Genomic DNA, 21679 nt, shown 5'->3' on the forward strand with positions numbered 1-21679 from the left:
ATGTTATTATCATATGGTTAGGTTAACCTAACGCAATTATATATTTAAATATTTTTCTGATATTAAATAATATTGCGATAAATGATAATTTATTTTTAGTTGCGATTTTAAACGTATAAGTATATAATATGATAAAACTATTATAGTGATTATACTTATTAATTAATTTATATGTATTTTACTAAGAACGTTTAAAAAAGTTTTGAATCAGTTTACATGGGTAATATTATCAACTGTTTTAGTTGTACCTACACTCACATGGCAAACCAGTTTAAATCAATTGTTTACAATGTCTCTGTGTAAGCCTCGTTCCGGTTATAACGGTATACGTTCAACAACTCGAATTCCAAATTTCAATTTTTTTTTTCCTTGTGGTCCCGCTGCATGGGGAATTAACTGTTTGCACATTGCTTGGCCCAAAATTCCAATACTTAATAAAATAAAACCTAACAGCTGATGTAAACCTAATATTATTAACAAATACAATTAAAGTTATTTTATTTTTGAAACGTACTTGGTAATATGAATTGAATAAACGTTTATTTATTATTTGTTTTAGCAATATTATATTTTGTACCATAAACTATTTCAAATGGAAGACGAATAATAACATATGCATATTATGGTAGGTATCATATTATATGCACCTTAAAATATTCAGTTGAAGTTATAGTGACTTTATCAATCTATCCTAACCTATTATATTGTATACAAACTGAATACCTATAAATATGAAACTGGTTTTCAAATAACCACAGAGAATGAAAATGTTGTTTTATTTTGTCGAAACACTAGCTTTATGCATTATTTTCATATAGCTATTACAATTCACAGTTAGTTTTGAACACTTAGCTATCGCAAAGCCATGACTAGGTTAGTATTTTGTAAGATGCATCTAGAGAAAACTGTTAACCAAGTTATTGGAGTAGGACGGTGCGTACAACGAAATATCTACTAACTTCAGCGCTGCTTAGCATTCAAATAATATACTAACATAGTAACATACAATACGTATAATATATTTAATTATTTACAAATAGGATATTATAACAGATATAAAAAATCATAATAACTATAATTATTGAATAATATAATTAATAGAATATGTAAAAAGATTATTATAAATTATTTTTATTTTTTTAAATACCAAGTTAAAATATACATCTATAGTAAATCCACATTTAATATTAGAAAATAAGAATTATAAATTTTGTAAATTATAGCTATAAACATTTTAATAATACCATGTACGCAAAATAATGATATATTATAATACAAAACAATAATAATATCATTACTTGTTAATGGTTTTACTTTTGGAAAAGTATTTTATATCGCAATCAAAAATGATTTTTTATATAGTGAATCATATTATATTTCATTATTTTTACACGATTATAGTCTATATCCGAAAACCAATCAGGTCTCGTGTACAATGATGTTGCTTGTGAATTGCTATTAGATTTTCAATGTTGAGTTATTTCCAAAAGACGTGTATTATTGTACAAACATGTATCGATGTATCCAATATTTTCTTTTAAGGCTCATCGTATAAAACTGACTGTCCATATATTCAAACTATACTCCAGTGTACGTTTTACTATTACTCTGCAGTCTGTAGTCATAGTATGAAAAAAATATCCAGAACAACATAACAACATCTTAAAAATAAGTACATCAGTCATGACAAATTATATAGGTATTGTCACAGTTTTACTAGTTTCGCGCAGTATAAGCATCTCCTTCGCCTCGGGCTCATGTCGTAGTTCTCCACTTCTCATTGATTGATTTTGATCTATGTTATACAATAAGAATTAGTGGAAAACTGAAGGCGAAGTAAAGAGCGGAATATATGCGTATCAAAATACTGTAATGAATAATGATACCTATCTTATTTGTCATGATTTATATAATATTATGATATTACTTTTAACAAAATATACTAAAACTCATAAAATTGACTTTAATACAATAGGTCTATATTGTATAGACCTATGTATATATCTATGTAATTTGGAAAATATTATAAAGATTTATGTATATAAATTGATATACACTAGACAGTAACAATAATTGTTGTAATTTGTTCAAAAACATTGTGTTGTTTTCGGACATTTTGAGATAAACAGTGATTATTAATAGGTAGGTACTCTACTAGTTACAATTTTATTATTTATTATCTAGTAAAAGTACTATAGCGGCATTCTATGATATCAGTACCATTTAGGTTCACGAGTGACTCGTGACATAAGTGAAGAATACGATTGTATTAACATTGACTATTGACATTGCAGGTTATAGTATTCTGTTTGAAACATCGGAAGTTCGGGCGATCAGAATACAGGTAAAACGCCCGTGGTTATAAATATCTAATAGGATGCTGAATAGATTGATAAAAAATGAACAGGTATACCTACCACGTGTGGATACCATTTTAAATTACGGTACTTTCTCTTGGACTCCCACTAACTCCTGACACACACGCACACGGTAGGATGTATTACAGCTTATATATAATACTATGTATAGGTATTCACACAAGTCTACCGTGTGTGTGACGTATATGTTCACATACGAGCGAAATGGAACCTTGGGTTTTGCACCGATTTACCTCAAGGTTAATATTATGTACATGTTTTTATTTCGAAATTATAATAATAAATAACGACGACGACGACAAAGACGTGCGCCATAATGGTTTATGTCCATTGACCGCACACGCAATATGGGTCATCTTTTGACAATCGATATCATGTTGGACACGCGTCATTCATACAAACTGTTTTTTAAAGAACGATATTGATTACAACTAACTTCAACCAATTTTACTGCAGAATGGTATTATACCACTATTTAATTTAATATTATTTTTTATAATTTATGTTATTTAATACGATTATAATGAAACATTTTATACACGTAAACATAATAGTATAATATAATTTACACCTACACAATACACATATTATACTATATTATATTACATTATCGTGTAGGTATTATGTGTGTTTAGGTTTCCGCAAGTCAGATACTTGATCTAAATATCTAAATATTTAAGACAGTGTGCACGGACAATGTTCAAATTTATATTTTTCTCTCAATGGTTTATCTTCCAATACGAAATGTACAATATTCAAATGTAGATGACTATCTATAAGTTACCATATACGTGGTATGCAGGTATAGTATGCCACCAGAATCGCATGTAAACTCGAACTTCTAGGACAACATTCCGAATACGGTGACCATTATTAATGTAATATTATTGTCTATGCATTTCTAGACCCCCGAGGAAATGACGAGCAATGAATTCGGTCAAGTCGAATTGTTTAACGCAGTCGTGTTCGGTCACTCGTAGAAGTTTGGAAATAATTGTGGAGTTTTTTTGTGTTAATATTTTGTAAAGGGTTTTTTCAGTCATCATTGTCCCCAAATCGCAATGACCAACATTACATATAGCATTATAGCTACGATCGATATGCGCGAAAAGTGATTTGGGTAGCACGTTCATAAGTTAATTTGTCCACGCGTATAAAATACTGCAAGCCGTCCATATTCTTAAAGCAGTATCATCGAGTAGTCACATCAATATTATCGTGGCAGCTGCACTGATTCATAAAAAAACTAATGTAAATAACAACAATATCCGGATATCCGTTCGAAAATTGAACAATGTTTACCGTATACATTCGATTATTAATTATTATACGCCATGTTAAATTTGTGTTTGCGCGTGTTTTATCAAGTTGATTTATTAAAAGTAAATATTATTAACAACAGTTTCAAAAAATATCAAATTAAAATTCTGAGCATTGTGTATAAACAAAAATACATTCTGAAAATAACAATTTCTTAACTGTAAAATAATTTACAGTTGATTTTTAGAAATAAAACGGATATGAAAATGTATGTTTGCTTTTTATTATAAAAGTTAAAAAAAAAAAAAAAATTAAATACTCTAGTTGCATTCACTAAACATTTGATGAATCAATAGTAAGCTATGGTCACTTAAATAACATGATTTATTAGCCCATGATAGGTCAGCTACATTTTATCGGGCCATTGCATTAATAAATAGTTTATACCACGGCTCGGTATTAGTTATGGTACACCAATTAAAATTGTATACCCACAAAATAATGAAGACAATTTTGGATTTGAATCTATACTAAGACTGAACAATTTTACATTCACATTAATATTCAAAGATGTTTTATTTCTGAAAATCGAGTTAAATTCGTAATGTAACCACTAATCAGTGCAAGTTGACAACAACATTTTGATACAGAAAGTATTTATTAAAATTGTTGACCCTTGATTATTATATAAAGAAATAAATATACAAAATAGATCAATTATATTTATAATTATTCACTCATAATACTATGTACTCCAAAGTACAATCTAATTCAACTTTTCAAATAAAAATAAATGTGCAAATATTACATTATAATCTTAACAAAGGTTTGGCTTGGTGCGATGGCTGCTACCAGTCACGTAATGCGACCAAGAGCAAGTAACGCCCGCTGCTACTAGCTCTCGGATGGGTGACCACCCGGGTTCGTAATAGTAAAAACCTTGCCACACATACACGTATTTGCTTACCTACCGTAACAGCCATAACAACACCTCACCGCACCAACCTTACCAACCATAGTTCATAACCCCCTTAACAGCTAATGGCCTTAGTCGTCGGGTTTAAGATCAATAAAAATAAATTTAAAAAAAATCTTAACAAAATATAAATTCAATTGTGCTCATAATTATCATTTATTTTACGGTCGACATAATATTACGGTAACTTTTATATACATTTTACTTAACAGGGTTTTTTTTTATTGTGATTTTCTAAATTGCAACGTCCTGGCGCGTACTTACATTTGTTTGTTTTCTTCATACAATAATTCAAATTTTATGTCATCGAGCAAAGGTTTCTGACTTATGCGATACAACAAAGAATGCCATTGTTCATGAAGAAAATTACGAGTACTTACAGTGACAATTTTGTATCTTAAATTAAACCATTAGGTAGGTAATGTTGGTTATAAAATTGTCATAATTCAAAACATTACCGTGTTTATTGATTAACATCATTGTCCAAATAATTTTCATGGTTACGAATAATTATGCTATTAATTAAAAGGATATAATAACCATCTATATTTTAGTTAATTTTGTATTTATCCAGTTGATATATTTTATTCTAAAGTTCGATTTTAAAAGAATTTGGAATGAAAAACGTAAGTAATTAAAATAAAAATATTGCTTTCACCCAAGGTCTAGTTAAATTATTTGTATTTCTTTCTCCCTGTTTCTTTCCCTCACCCCTCCTGTACATATTACTGTTGTATGTCGTATATATCTTTCTATCGCCCTTCCCTCACCCACCCTTTCTATCACTCTCTCTCTCTCTCTCTCTCTCTCTCTCTCTCTCATTACCCGTTCAATTGTCGAACATACATATTTTGGAATGCATGCTATATGAATGACCGGTCACTTTCTCCGATGTCTTATCGGACACTTCTGAACCTAATTATTAAATAAAATATTGTACTGCCGATGACGATCACTTAAACTTTATCGTGGGACCACCTACACAATTATTGCAGGTTAATTAGGTACGTTACAAACAACTATTAAAATGTTGATAATATAAATTAAAAATAAATTCTGTATTATTTTAATTAAAAAATCAATCATGCAATTTTTTTCTGAATATAGAACCTATAGTACCTAACTAAATATATGTTTTCATATTATTATAACTTGTAAAATATCTATATTAGGTACCTATAAACATATTATTTCTTGGTAAGGCTTATTCCTTCTAACATTCACGAGTTCTAGATTAAATTTAATATAAGTTCTATTCTAATATTGGTTCTATCTGTTTATACTTTATATAATATATACAAACCCAAAGGCCATATGTAAAATATGTTATATTATGTGGTGATTATGCACCGCCAACGGAATTTGCATGGTTGTAAATATATTTATACATATTTGTAACTTTCTATATAATATATCGGTATTATAAGTCATAACCAGTCGATTACTGTAAAATAACAACATACATCTTAATAAAATAAACAAATAAATCCAATTAGATTAAATAAAAACATAGAACCATTATTATATATTAAACTTTTATATATTCGGCATATCCCATACCGATCATCTATAATCTATATCACAATATCGCACAATATATTATATAGGTAGCCGTATAGGTATCATATTGTGACCACGCATATCTGTTAATTGTTTAAGATGGTGCCTGCTAATTGAAAGATTTAAATACATTTAATACATTGTAAAGGGACATATTTTTTACTACGGGGAATTATAATTATCAGATATTATTTGTGACTATTGACTTAGGCTTTATTGGATTAAACATCCCACCATTAAAATATAATAACTATTAAGTACTTAATTAGCATTAATTGGTAATATATTATATACCTAATTGATATAACTCGGTTTTCATCTTTTATATTTTATTTATTTTTTAACATTTTATTTCGTAAATATATATTTCACGGACATTAGGTACTTCTGAACCGTTTTAAAGCAGTGGACTAATTAGATATAATCAGAAAACATTAATTATAATGATGAACTTATCGTTTGTAGATAGGTACGTCGTGCTACTTTCTATTCAAAATCATTTGGGTACGACATAAATAATCTATTACCTTCTATTTCTACATATATATATATATGTGCACATATTTTGTACTATTTTAATTGATACTATTGTACATTGTAAACGAATCTATAACGCGTGATAATATTATATTATATAGGTGCGTACAAATATAAACATTAGTAGAACACTAGAACGTCAGTATAATTTACTATTATTATACTAAACTTGATGCTTTTAGATTCTTGATATTCATAACGTGTGTTATAAGTCAGATTTGTTCGTGGTTATTTTTTCTAATTCTTAGAGTAAGATAAACTACCGATGAATTACGAAAAAATTAAAGACAGTTTAAAAACATTTTTAAATATTTCATGAAACATAATATCCAATAATAATCAAATTACATAAATAAATATACCTATTTTAAATTTATATTTACATGTTTTATTTTTTTATCAGGAAAATGTAATAATAAAATCGTAGCCATTTTTTCATAATCACATACAATCATGTCTGTCGGCAACATTGAATTTATCCAACACGGAAGATACAAATTGTAGTTATGTGTAGAACACTATAAAACTATTTTATATTTTAATAAGTGATGAATATTAGCGAGACTTCAATAAATAAAATACGTTTTATTTGTTCACAACGTTCAAAATTCTTTTATAATCCATGTCACATTTATACATTTTAACGTTTTAGGTTATGCAAAAGATAATCACTATAGTGACTATGGTAGACTTTGCATGTACAGCATTATAAAATCGTTGACACAGTAAATATTGTGATATTAACAACGACACAGCAGAGAGCACTTATTCCGTTAACTGTACTGGGTCGCTTTTTCTTCACATTACATGTGAACTGAATACTATGCACTTTCATATACGAATTGTATTATCGACCTTTAAATCTAAACTGATAAATGATAATAGTCTGTTAACCTAGATTACTAAAACGCTTCTTAAATTTATTTTAAGACTTTTAGAGGCGGCCTTGATAAAAATCACAAAATACAACACATAACAAAAAAAGATTTAAGAGTAATATTATACGGTTTATACATTGTATGGTTGTATGATAAATTCAGAAACAATCAATCATTTTGTCTGTCGAGGTAAGGTTAACGCATATATTTTCTTAACATATACAATTCCGTTTAATCAATCCTAAAAGCGAGTTAGTAGACTCATTTTCTTTCTTCATAATGCATTTTAAGTGTTTTTCATCTTTATTTTAATAATGAGAGCATTATAAATAATATCAATCTTTGGAACTAGACAAACATCTCTATGACTTTGATAATCGCTGATATTTCTCTACTATAAATCACATCAGCAAACCATCTTCTCGGAACGCTCTTAATGCTATATTTTGTAACGATCGGGTGCTCGTATAATTTTTACTTTTATTTTTCATGACAATATAACAAAGTAATGAATCCAAATGTAGTTTAACTATCATAGTTAATCTTATAGGAAAAATTACAGATTCTATTAAATAAAATTTGTATATAAATAGTAAAATCTTGTTTGAAAGTAGTTGATGATTCATGAACGGCTTATAGAAAAATGATTCTGTGGAAGTTTCAATTCATCGGAACACATGTTGTGGTAAAATAAAAAAATTAATATTTCAAGATTATATTATTACAATATAATTTATTTACCATATAAGTATTATATGACGCTGAAAATTATAAAATACTTTAGTAAATATAAATAACCTGAAATTAATCTGTTACATATACTATCAATCTATCAACAGATATTAATTACGCAAATATTTATACAATATTATGTTCTTATTGTACGAATTATATATCAATCTTATTGACATTAAAGTATAAAATAATTATAATAATAATTATAATTATATATTTAATATTTTAAAACCAATAGAAAATAATTTTTGATTGACAATTATTATTATTACTCTTGAAATCATTAAATTAAAATAGTAATTATTATACAATGGTTCCAATTGTTTACATCATTTGTGTAACTTGAATGTTTTTATTATTGTTGTATGTCATTATTTTATTAACTACTAATAATTGTTAGTCGTTAATACGTTTTTTGTGAGACTGACAAATGATTCTTAAACTTACGAAATATCTATTTCAAAACTTTAAATAGTTATTTTAAACCAGTTTGCATTTTAAATATTTTTTTTGGGTGGAGGCTTTGACAACTGAGGTCATTAGCCTGTGGAACTGTGGGGGAGGGTTCTGTAGGTTTTGAACACGTGTGTGTTTGTTTTGGCAGAATTTTTAAGTGGGCACCCGTAGAGGTATTGCCATGTCCGGGTGGGGGATGGCGGCCTCTCTCTCCGGACACCATGACTGCCCGAAGAAAAATGCCACCCATGGCCGAGTTCGAACCGGTGACGGTGCGCGTCTCAATCGACATTTTAAATATTGTATATGTTATATGTATATATGTATGTATGTATATGTTTATATGAATGTGTATGTATATGTATATATGAATGTGTATTCTATTACTTATGCTTCATGGCATAACTCCTATTCAAATAAGTTAAACATTTTCAGACTTGTATTATAAGGATATACGTAGGTCAAATATTGCGTTAATAATACGTTATTGTTACCATCGGGTATTTTTGCTTTAGGCCCTTACTTAACCTCAAGTTTAGAGTACAGGTCATAATTTATTTGTAATGCTGTACGCGTGCTGTAGTTGATATATCAGGACTATAATATTTTAACATATAATATATGCATTTTGAATATGACATGAACACTGCATTCTAAGTTCTGACTCATCTGTTCAACTGGAGTTCACAGCATGCAGTTTAACCATACCTAATTAACAATTATGTGCATACAAAATATGTATCTCAAAGTATCCCTGTACCTATATTGTTATAATTAAAAATAATATTATGACGGTAAACGCAAAAGGCGTTATTGCAATTATTAGCGTTTCGTTTATTGCATAATGTATATAATAAATAATAATAAACAATTTAAAAAAAAAAAACAGAAAATCGTGAACCAAAGAAACGTCCCACATAGTAGGGCGTGATAGATATTTAGTAGTTATTTCGTTGTTCTGAATAGCCATACGATTTTTTGTGCTAGAATAGAAATAAAAGGTAGACTTAAATTCACTATTTGACATAGCTAACGAAAACAAAACAATATTGCTAATATTAACAATTTTATACATTAAAATTGTTTATATTTAAATATAAACAATAATATTATGTTAAATAGATCGTCGTTAATAAATAATGACGTTTCGTATAGACCACAACTGCTGTATAAAATAACAACCGGTCATAATTCGGTCACCTCCCACCGTGTTTTCACGTTAGGTACGGACGAACATAATATAATATTAGTATGTCTGTGGTATATGAATCGTGTTTCACGAACAAATCGCAATTGTTTACATTTTTATGTGTATGGTTCCGACGGTTCCTTCTTTCAAAATTAACGGATGTGCTTTTGACACTTTTTCAACAGTTTCCGCACAAGAAAGTTCTACGTGATTGAGCGTTTTAGTATATATTATATGCACATAATACGAACATATTATATTTACAGACATTATTACCACAAAGTGTTAGTAAATGTCTGTGAATCTACATAATATTGCACATTTATTATTCTTCGCGGTAGTACACGTCCTGTATAACCACGATCGACATAACGATACCGGGTTTATAATTTACAGGTTAATAATTGCATATTATAATAATTATTTAGTGCTGCAGTGTGCTCATTAATCGAAAAGTTGTGTATATAGTTTATACCTACGTGCATTGATGATGTCAACGCAAAAACGGTGGGAAAACGTTTAGTAGGTAAGTATTTATGTAAAAAGAACGAACCGCGGTATTGGTAATCATCCGAGTTGACTGTACACACGTGTCCACAACAAGTTTCACAACAGTCATATCGACTACCCGGATCAATACGGTGTATTATGTGTTCACACTCTGACTCTCACATTCCACAAGATGTAGTACGTACACAGTCTGTATCTACGTTTTATTTTCTTATTTTCATCGACCTGCTCTATACAAATTATTTTTATATATTTAAAACCAAACACGTATATTAGTTTATTACCCACTCGTGTTGTTTTTAGTGTAAATTTACAAGTACCACGAGTTGTAATCGGTCCAAAATGTACCTATAGGTGTGTATTTAAATTTCTCACAGTTTGGTATGCATATTTTTTAAAAATCCACACCTTGGTTTGTCAACGTTAACGATATTCTGATAACACGGAGAGTAAGAAAATACCAAAATGGCAAAATCACTTCAATTTTGTATAAGTTTTATTTTGAGGTAGAATGTCATCAAACCCTAAAATATAAAGCCTCGAGCGTGAGTCGTTACATTCAGATAATTCCCGCCCGTCAAAAATGAGTTATACCTACGTAATTCGTAATTCGAATAAATATAATATTGGATTTTTAAAATTCCAAATTTGAGATTACAAACAACCAAATAAATCGATAATATAAATTCGGTACTTATAATTTCTGAAATATTAGAAATTCAACCTACATAATACTATGGGTGAAGTATAATTCTCTATTCTGTTTATAATTTATCTCACGATTCGTCACCTGCCAACTGCCGGGTAAAGACTTAAAAGGCCACTAAAAACGCCATTTCATGTAATTATTATTCCATGCATTGCTATATAATCATCGATATGACGTATTACAAACAAATCTTTCTATTTCTAGACATGGTAAGGCGTGTTGTCCGAAAAGCTCGCGGTCTATAATTGCCCATGACATGATAGCGCGTCAGCAATCGTAATAATTCCTATACGTAATGTGTGTCTATATATTGTATGTCGCACACTAAACGTATTATAATATAACATAATAGTATAATATTATATATTTGAGGACTAAGATTCCAAAACACTTGATAAGCGCACCGAATTTTAATGATATCTTTTACACTTAATACGTATAATATACGCACAACGTAAAATGTATAACGTTGCTGTCCTTCACGATTTGCGTGTACGAAAAAATCGTGCATAGTTATCAATGTACCCGTGATCTTATTTTAATAATGGCATCCTATCTATATAGAATTATAACTGTGTAGGCAACTGCACAGAGACTACTAAATAATATTGTATAGATCTAAGCTATACATTTTTTTTTCGGTCTGTTTGTTTGTTCCTTATACGTGTTCTGCAGCAGAAGTAGAAGTGACCATCCGACCACCATCGTTAAACAACTCCTCGGAATATAATTTGCTACGAACGTATTTCAGGTATAATAATATAATATACGAACACTATTATAGGCCAGTGTGCCAAACTATCATTTCCGATAACATCTCTACGGGTGTGGACCGAATACCGGTAAAATAATAAGACCAAAGTCGACAACCGTTGAACTGTCGCCACGAGTTTATTATTATTATTATTATAAAATATCGCTTAATTAATAATGATAAATCTAAAATAATATCTTGTCGCGTAAACGGGTTTAATGTAGTTATTTTTATAGCAGCTGTGATATTTCGGGATATCCATTAGACGTTATAATAATATAATATTATAATATTCATATTATATTATGTAGGTAGGTAGTAACTATCCGAGGTTTACATTTTTTCCCCTTTTTTGATAAAACTGATTTCATGTTCTCGTTTATCTTTGTACGTTGATTAGCTTTCTAATATAATTATACAGCAAAAACCAGTAATGCATTATGTTTCCATATACTTGGTTAATTTTCTCTAATGTTCTCAGAAATAAGCTGTTTTAGAACATCAAAACAACGTTAGTGACGATTATAGTTTTTTTTTTTTTACAAACCGTAAATTATTAAGTATTGTAATTTTTTATTTCAATGAAGTTACGGATTATGTATACATCGTAATATACGTATTATTATACTGTAACATTAAAAATACATAACAAAATAAGATTCTTATAATTTCAGATATACCTATAACAGTATTCTTTAAAAACTACAGGTACATTCTTTATAATACTACTGCATTGTAATAAAACGCTATTTGATAGCATCTTGCTATAAATAGCATGGCTAAGGTTTTTTTTTACAGAATTATCAAATTATAACTTAAAATAAAAATCATGAGGGGGTCGGAGTGACCGATCGGACTACGGCGTCGGTTCGAATCTCGACCACGGGCGGTTTTTCTCTCTGGGCAGGCAACTGTATAGAGAGAGAGGTCACCATCCCCCTACCGGGCATGGCAAAAACCTACGGGTGCCCAATTTGAAATTCTGCCAAAAACCAAAAACACACGTGTTTACCAACCGACAGTACCCTGCCTTACAAACAAACAAAACAGCTAATGGCAATAGTTGCCGAGCATTAATGATCAATAAATAAAAAAAAAAGTATGACTTGTTTATAAAATCAGTAAAATTCAGTATTTTGTAACTTTGTTTATTATATAACATGTATGCGTGATACCTATATATAATATATTTATATATATTATATATATATAGTAATGTTAATATTTTATTTATTTATTTACGGCCAAATTGTCCAATTTCCATGTGTATTTCCAATACCTACAGTTATAATAGAGACAATTGCGAATAAAGTAACAGTGAGTTAAATATACACTAATAATATATTTTAATGATATTCTTACATTTATAAAATATTTATAATATATAGACTAAATCATTATGTCAAGTGAAAATTATAAAAATATTTTTTTGAAAACTATCACCGTCAATTTATGTTAGTTTTTTTAATTTGTTTGACACTGATAAAATATGAGTTAATTATTCAAACTGTAGTTATTAATTATTATTCGTATTTGTAATAAAGTTTAACTTTTAAGTGTTCTTGATACGCTCTGATTATATGTATTATAATTGTATAAGTAAAGTTATAATTATAATTAAAAATCTGACACAGATAGCATCAATATACCACGTGCAGTATATAGGTACAATGGTACAATATGTACTCAATTTTTTTTACATTCATACGCATATACCATACATTTTTTTAAATATTGGCTTACAAGTCACTTTATATTATATGCACAAATTTATATATTCATATAACTTAGAATAAAATATAATATTATCTTAGTTCCGTACACAAATTATAATAACAACTCTGAGCAGCGAGCAGTCCAATCTCCAATTGTAATTGTAAGTGATAACACAAAAAATGACCAGTAATTGATTAGACATTAAAAAAAAACTGGTACCTATTGTTTCCATTAAATTGTATTTTTAGATTGTTTATTTAGAAAATCTTTAATTAAAAAAATTTAATTTTAAATTATATAACTGCGTAATTATTGTAAAATTTGCATATCATTTTAGACTTTTAGAGCATAACTGTATCAATAATATTATTTTGAGATGGACAATACAAATATGGGATATTCTAAGAAATATTTTGTAAAATAAAATTTTACAAAAATTGAAAGATGGGTTGGATAACGGTCTATTGCTGCATTTTACAGTAGTATAATTTGAATAATATTATCAATTTATTTGACCTATATTTTAAGCTTAACAAGTGAGAAACTAGTGTAAATAGTATAGTAGGTAGTCTGCATTCATTATGTGGCGAGGTGGTGAACGATAGTGAACGAACCAGTTTTCAGTTTACAGTTTGACCAGAACAAAATGCATAAAAATTGTCAAGTGAACATAAAATTATCATAAAATAAACAATAATATTATGGTAATAATTTTTATATTATTATATATCTGTGTAACTTAATTAATAATTCAAATAGTTTATGTAAAATACCAATACATATTATAGGTATAGATATAGTTAGGTATATTATATAAAATATGTTATCAGATGAACTAAACAATTCAGGTTTTTACAACATGTGGTATTACTTTTCATAAATAATCGATATAAAGTGTTAGTTTTATTTATTTAAGTTATTTTGACAAGGCTTTACATATTTCTTATGTGGTAGCAGACATTTACGAATTTTTCAAAGATACCGGACCTGCAGTACCTATAATAATATACATATTTGTCCGTATACACAGATGATAAACGACAACTACTTTTGTTAATATCTACTTTCACAAAATATTTTTGATATAGTTTCTCAAACAAAATCTTAGGGACTTCTTTTCAGAAAATGTAAAACTCATAATTTGGTCTTGCAGTATTAATAATGTTACTTGTTTTTGGTTATGTTCATTGTTCAAGCATATTATGATCAATGTTGTATTTAATTTAATCTACAACGGATATTTGAGTAGGTAGGTAGGTATACTTCTATCACACAAAAAATTACGAACATCAAGTTACAATTTTTTTCATATAATGTTATAATTGTTATATTTACTAAACATAATAAGGTTTTAAGCTATTTTTTTAAAACTCAGAATAGTATTCCTAAAATGTGTTTTATTATCTATATCATTGAATACCAAGAGTCCAAGTATGAAGTATGTACATACCATAAAATTAAAATATATACCTAACATGAACATTCATGATATTATATCTGATGTAACTATAATTGTACAGTATACATTCTTTCAATAGAGATGCTATTGTATGATGTGAGATGTATGATTTATCAAAACAGTTGTTTACCTAACATACTGATATGTGATTATCAATCAATTATTAAACATAATAAAACACGTCATAGCATAATAAGATTATTTTTTTATTCATACTATAAATATTAAAAATATAATAGCTAGGTATTAAAATTGAATTCAATGATATAATATCATTGTATAAGAAAAACGATTCTGAGCGGAGACGGTTTATCAGTCTGGATTTTTAAATTTTTTAATTTATTATAGGCTATAGCCTTTAAGTAAAATTAAAATTACAATATTATAATTTTTTATTCGTTGCTACAGTGATAAGCAAATCGTTATAAATTAAAATCCCATTTTAAGTGGTTTTTCGTAATTCGTCAGTAGTTTTACCTGTGGCACCAAAACACTCCATCTGGTAAAAATGTTGTAAACAGGATAAAAAAAAAAAAGCGAGTAAGTGGATGTCGCTCTGTTGTACAGTAGGTTACAAGTGAGTCAATGTATAATGAATTGTATTAAACTTGAATTCAATGATATAATATCATTGTATAAGAAAAACGATTCTAAACGAAAACAGTTTATCGGTCTGGATTTTTTTAATTTTTATCATTTATTATAGACTTTAAATTAAAATAATATTATAATATTAAAATTTTTTATTCGTTGCTACGGTGATAAACAAAGCGTTAGAAATTAAAATCCCATTTTAAGCGGTTTTTCGTAATTTGTCAGTAGTTTTTCCTGTGGCACTATTGAGAAAATCAAAAAACGGCCTCTTTAAAGTACCATCTTGATCCAATTTGTTAAAAGATAAGGTACTATATGTTGAAATCGAAACACTCCATCCGGTAAAAATTTTGTATACAGGATATGCTAATTTGATTACATTCCATCGATGGTACTATTATTGAATTAATCAGTGTTAAAATTAAGTCTTTTTTTTAATTAACTTTTAACGAAATGTTATTACAGCTCAAAAATTACCTACAGCTGATAAAATATAGATAATCTTACAAAGTTAATGATCAGAGCGTTTATTCTACCAGAAAAGTTGAGAAGTTGAAGTTATACAAACATTTTAAAATACCTCAAATAAACGTCTGAAATTATTAGACTCGACAAAATAAAAATAAAATAAAATTGTAATTAATTTACAACTTTACTGCCCCCCCCCCCTTGAAAAATCCTTCGTACGCCACTGATCTTACGCAGTTTGAAATCGTGCATCCTAGTTTACTATGTTTAAACTATGGATCAAATAATAATATATTTTGTTTTAAATAATGTAATGGATAATGCAAATAATGCATGGTAACATTGACGTTTATTAGTTTAAGATAGGAAGTAATACAGGTGCGATCCTAAATTTTATTTAAAAATATTTTTTTAATATTATAGTAGGTACTCTTGATCAAAACCATTAGTCTTGTCAGTTAAATAAATAAATAATTTTAATAGTGCTACGTTGATGATTAAATTTACTGCTTTAGAGGTATAATAATTATAAACTATATTATGAAATATTATATTATATAACATTACAATATGTAATACAGCGGTACGAAAATTAATGAAGTGGTTAAGAAATGGAGCAAGTTCAAAATTAAATTGCTAACTAAGTCTGTTAGTTTGGTTTTTTAAAGAATATAAACTATTGTACAATATAAAATATCTGCTTCCTTATACAATTTGTTTTCACAATAACATAATATAAATATTTGTAATACATGAATAATTATTGTTTTAGTCAAAAGGTCTGCAGCACCGGGTTTGTAATATCACATAAATAGAGTAATTTTTTTTTATATATATAAAATAAAGTTATTTAGCCTCTCATACTAATTATACTGCAAGCGTCAAGATTAGCTCGGCGAAAACAAAGACGATGCATTACATCCAGGTCGGTGGCTTAAGATTTTAAACAGGTACCCCTCGGCGCGTATTGAATTTCTGAAGAAAAAAAGACCAGCCATATTTTTTTTTATAAAATATATAAGATATAATTTTTTTCACGATTCACTGTATTATAACTTGGTGTCTTTAATCGTTAAATTAATTTCAAAATTGTATTTGTTTCAATAATTATTTCAAACAGATACTTCTTCGGAAGCTTATTTTATGACGCGCCGCTCAATATAATCCGACCACCTGACCCGCTAGTTCAACAATTATTATTGTTCGGAAAAAGGTTGTCAACATTATTAGTATACGTATCTGTGCCTGTATTTTATTTCCGTCCACATTTCGTCGAAAATTAGTAGGTACCTACGGTGAGAACACTTTCACAATATTGGAAATCGTCTACAACATAACTTATCAATAGTCACATCAATGATATATTTAGGTTCGGTGATCATGTCATGAATATAGGGAGCACGTGATTCGGACATGCCCATCAACGGTTTTTATTACTTGTCGTGCGTGTGTACTCTGTTTGTATTTTCCTATGATTCCATTCAATTCGTTTTCAGTAGGTGTCTACGATCTATGGTCGATTACGAGATTCTATTATTATTTAAATATCAGCTATTGTATTAAATCAGTTGGCAATGTTGGTGCTGCTCAAGAATCCTTGAAAACTGAAACAATATTTTCACAACTCACCCGAACCACACCCTTCTGCTTATCGTCACAATATTTTCATAACGAGTACCGCACTAGTTTTATGTTTGGCCGACTCCCTTCGACGTTTACAGCTCAGATCCGCCATCCGAAAAATGCTGGTTTCTAATAATTTATTATATGAACATTTATAATGTGCAATACATAGAAATCGATTTGCAGTGAGTAAAAGTCCGAACAATAGATTTCGATTTCGGCCGTTCCCTTGGGCATTGAGTAGGTACCTACCACAATACGCACGTGTATGGTAATAAAGGACAGCTATTATTTATCGGTGACATCAAACGGTAGTCGTTTTACCATTTCTCAAACCAATTGTTTCGGACACCGTAGCTATTAACTGCGTAAAATGAATTGGTAAGATACACCATTGAAAGTAAAATATTAAAACAAGTGATAATTATTGATGCAATTTTTTCACAAACACTATATGACAACTATATATTATTATATATTATATAGGTTAATATAATGACTGTGTAGTTTAAAATAATTATACATTATAAATACCTACATTAGACTAGAATTAAATTATAGGAAACGAATAAAAATATATTCCACGTTTCTACAGTAGGTGGGTCCTTACTAGATTAAACAATGTAGGTACCTATTTAATGTGTTCAAACCTAATAATTATCGTAGAAATGTTACAATATAGAAATTAATTGAAATAGTAAAAACTATCAGTTTTATTTTTCATATTTTTACCTTTCATTCAGTAGCGATTTTAGTTCGGTTAGGGATCCCCCCATTTACATAACTCCGATTTTTTTATTATTGGTTAAAACAAATAATAGATTTTAAGTTTCAAATTTAAACTACATTTAGAGTATATTTAACCTGATCATCTATAGATCATTAATTAGAGTACATTATTAGAACCTCATGAGACCGATATAAACATGGAATAATAATTGATACAGCGATTATGGCCGGCGCTTAGCAATATTTTAAAAACAGCCAAAAAAAAAACTTAAACTATGATTCTATTAAATATGACAACAGTTAATCTACTCTGTGTATTGATTATAGTAGTAAATAATTTTTTTTTTTAGAAAGAAGTAATATCAGGGGGGTTAGAACCCTAGAAGGCTAGAACCCTACACTTGCTCACGGCTCTGGTTTCATAACAGTGTCCTAAGTCAAAAAACATTAAACATAAACTAATAAGGATTTGCTTATTAAAAAATGAAATAACAAAAGATAATAAAATAAATTGCAATAATATCATAAAATATATTTTGTAATAAAATCTTTGCTCAAAATCGTTTGTTGTATACAATTATTTTATATTATTGAATTCAAATTTAACACATCCATTACCACACTACCTACTATGGTATACTTTACTATTCAATTCAAAATTAAAAAAAATATCACAATTCTAATCTTCCTACCTATTTTTACTTTGCACGGAAGTAGTACATTTGTATTCATAGTAACCAATAATTAAAATTATTATGCCATAACTATTACCAATTTTTTTGTTTTCATATTTATGAATACCAACATATTATAGGCTAAAATAAGTGGCTAAAATTGAAATTATAATAATTATTAGACCTTTCAAAATATGTGTTCAACCTGGTACATTAAAGTAATTAGCTATATAATAGTCTAATACCTAGTGTATATATGTAGCGCGTATGTCATATGTATTTACGAATATCATGTATTTAAATTGGCAAAATACAGTATATATATATATATATATCTTTTCTTTCTTTTTCACATATATTGGCTCTTCATAATTTAGTAACACTTTATAAAAGTACACAAATACCCATATTAATTAATATTTGTTATGATATTTTGTAATTGTAAAATAATTGAATTATTTTATGTGGATACATACTTATATATTCTATTTTGCATATAAATAAAATTAGCATTTAGAAATAAATTAACAATTTATTAACCTAATTAACTATTGGCCGTTGTTTAGAAAAATATTTTTTATTTAACGTAAATACAATTACTGCGCCTAATTTGGAAGTACATTTAAATATTTTAAATAGTACCTAATATCTATATGTATACGAGATACACTAATTAATTAGAAAAAACCACTCAAAATGTGTTTTTAATCTAAATACAAACGTATTTTCTATGAGAATATTTAACAGCTGGAAACAATTATAACCGAATTGTATCCAATATTGTATTTAAAAGGAACAACTTTTTAATATAATATTTTAAAATATGTATATTTTTGTAATCTATGACATTCAGATATTGCACATTGATATACCTAAATTAAATGGTACCTAACTATTAAAAAAATAAAAAGTGTATACTGATAAATATCTCACAGTCATTATTTTGATGGGTTGCTTTATAGTTTATACAAACCATTCTGAATAATGTGTGGTTAACGTATATTGTTTCTAGTATAGCGTGTTCACTCAATTAATTTTTTTTTACCAAATATCGTCTGGATACATTATTTAATTATACAAACACACACGCCATAATATAATTCGTGTTTCTGTTTTATCAGGTTAGTTTGTTATTTGGTATAATATCATAGAATATATCATTTTTCAAATCGGTAGCGTAAAAAAATAATTAAAAAATGTTCATCATGTATTCAATTAATGTTTTAAAATGCCTTAAGAATTAAAAAGTTCTTTAAAGTAAAAAAAACTGTTTTAAAACAGAAGTAAGGGGATGGTTGGTACTTTATTCTCTTTTCGAACTACGTTGAAACACGGGATAATAGGTACCTATTGGTGAGTTGTAATGTTAAAAAGTAACATTATTAATACCTCATTCAATTTTAAACAATTTTCAAAACCACGCTCCATAGCATCTATTAACAAACTATCGTTATTATTGAGAAATTCGAAAATTAACCGTTTAAAAAAATCTAAGTTGATTCTATATTTAAAATTCTAATGCTCCAATGACATTGTTTAGAGAACAAAATTAATATAATATATAGGCGTACCTGCATTATAGTATTGTACTTTTCTGGAAAGCTCCTGATAAAGCTGATACTAAAGCTTAACCTATACGACTACTATAGTATATAGTAAATGCACACGGACGTTAAATTATCATAGTTTAGCTTGTTTTCACACACGTCTGTAACGTAGGTATATCGATAATAGTATGTATCGCGCAGCAGACAACTCACCCATGAGCAGGAGGAACACGTACGGCAGAATCCTCATGGTTATGGCGGGTCTGACGGGTCTGGTCTGTCACTTCCGTAATTGCACTCGGTCCACGGAAATTATGGCGGGCGTGTGTTATCGACGGCGAAAATGTATCACTGGACAATAACAACGACGACGAATATCTCGACGGATACCGGAGACGAAAAATGTATACGAGAGAACCAATCGTCGAACGGATGTCACGAACGCGGAGGCGATTAGCATTCGAACGGTAACGGTTCGCTCCGGTGATAACGAGCCATTCGGACTGCGCGGCACAACACTGACCCGCACGCGCACACGCGGTCGCGTAAAAAATACGGAGGAGATCCGTCGGGATTCAAAGTTGGCGTTCGACAGTCGAAGACCGGCTCTCGGGTCAGTGCAGTCGGTTCCGAGCGGTAATTATTACCGTACGCTGCGGCGGTGGCAATAATATGGCACAGAACGTCGTCGTCCTTTCACCGCCGCCGCACCGTGTACCTACATATTATTATTATTATTATTATTATTATACATTATAAGACGCAGGTGGGTTTGGTCTATGTATTACGATTCGTATTATTTTGTAAATCATCGGTGAGCAGTGATGAGAAATCAATGCCGAACGACCAGCTACGGTATCGGATCTGCAGAGGGTATAGGCATGATGCCTATATTCATAATTTAGTGTTAACATTTTAAATTAAATA

The 21679-nt window shown here is 28.8% G+C and overlaps 1 protein-coding gene across 1 annotated transcript in view; it reads right to left on the reverse strand.

The window, feature by feature from the left end:
* Positions 1-21371, reverse strand: part of LOC132948657 (daxx-like protein) — a 58500-nt gene extending 37129 nt beyond the window's left edge. Inside the window, exon 1 of the mRNA XM_061019230.1 lies at positions 20966-21371. Within this exon, the coding sequence (XP_060875213.1) occupies positions 20966-21002 (37 nt within the window). The 5' untranslated portion in view covers positions 21003-21371. The remainder of the gene's footprint in view (positions 1-20965) is intronic.
* Between the last annotated feature and the right edge of the window lie 308 nt (positions 21372-21679).

Source organism: Metopolophium dirhodum, chromosome 7 (assembly GCF_019925205.1).
Source record: "Metopolophium dirhodum isolate CAU chromosome 7, ASM1992520v1, whole genome shotgun sequence".
NCBI lineage: Eukaryota > Metazoa > Arthropoda > Insecta > Hemiptera > Aphididae > Metopolophium > Metopolophium dirhodum.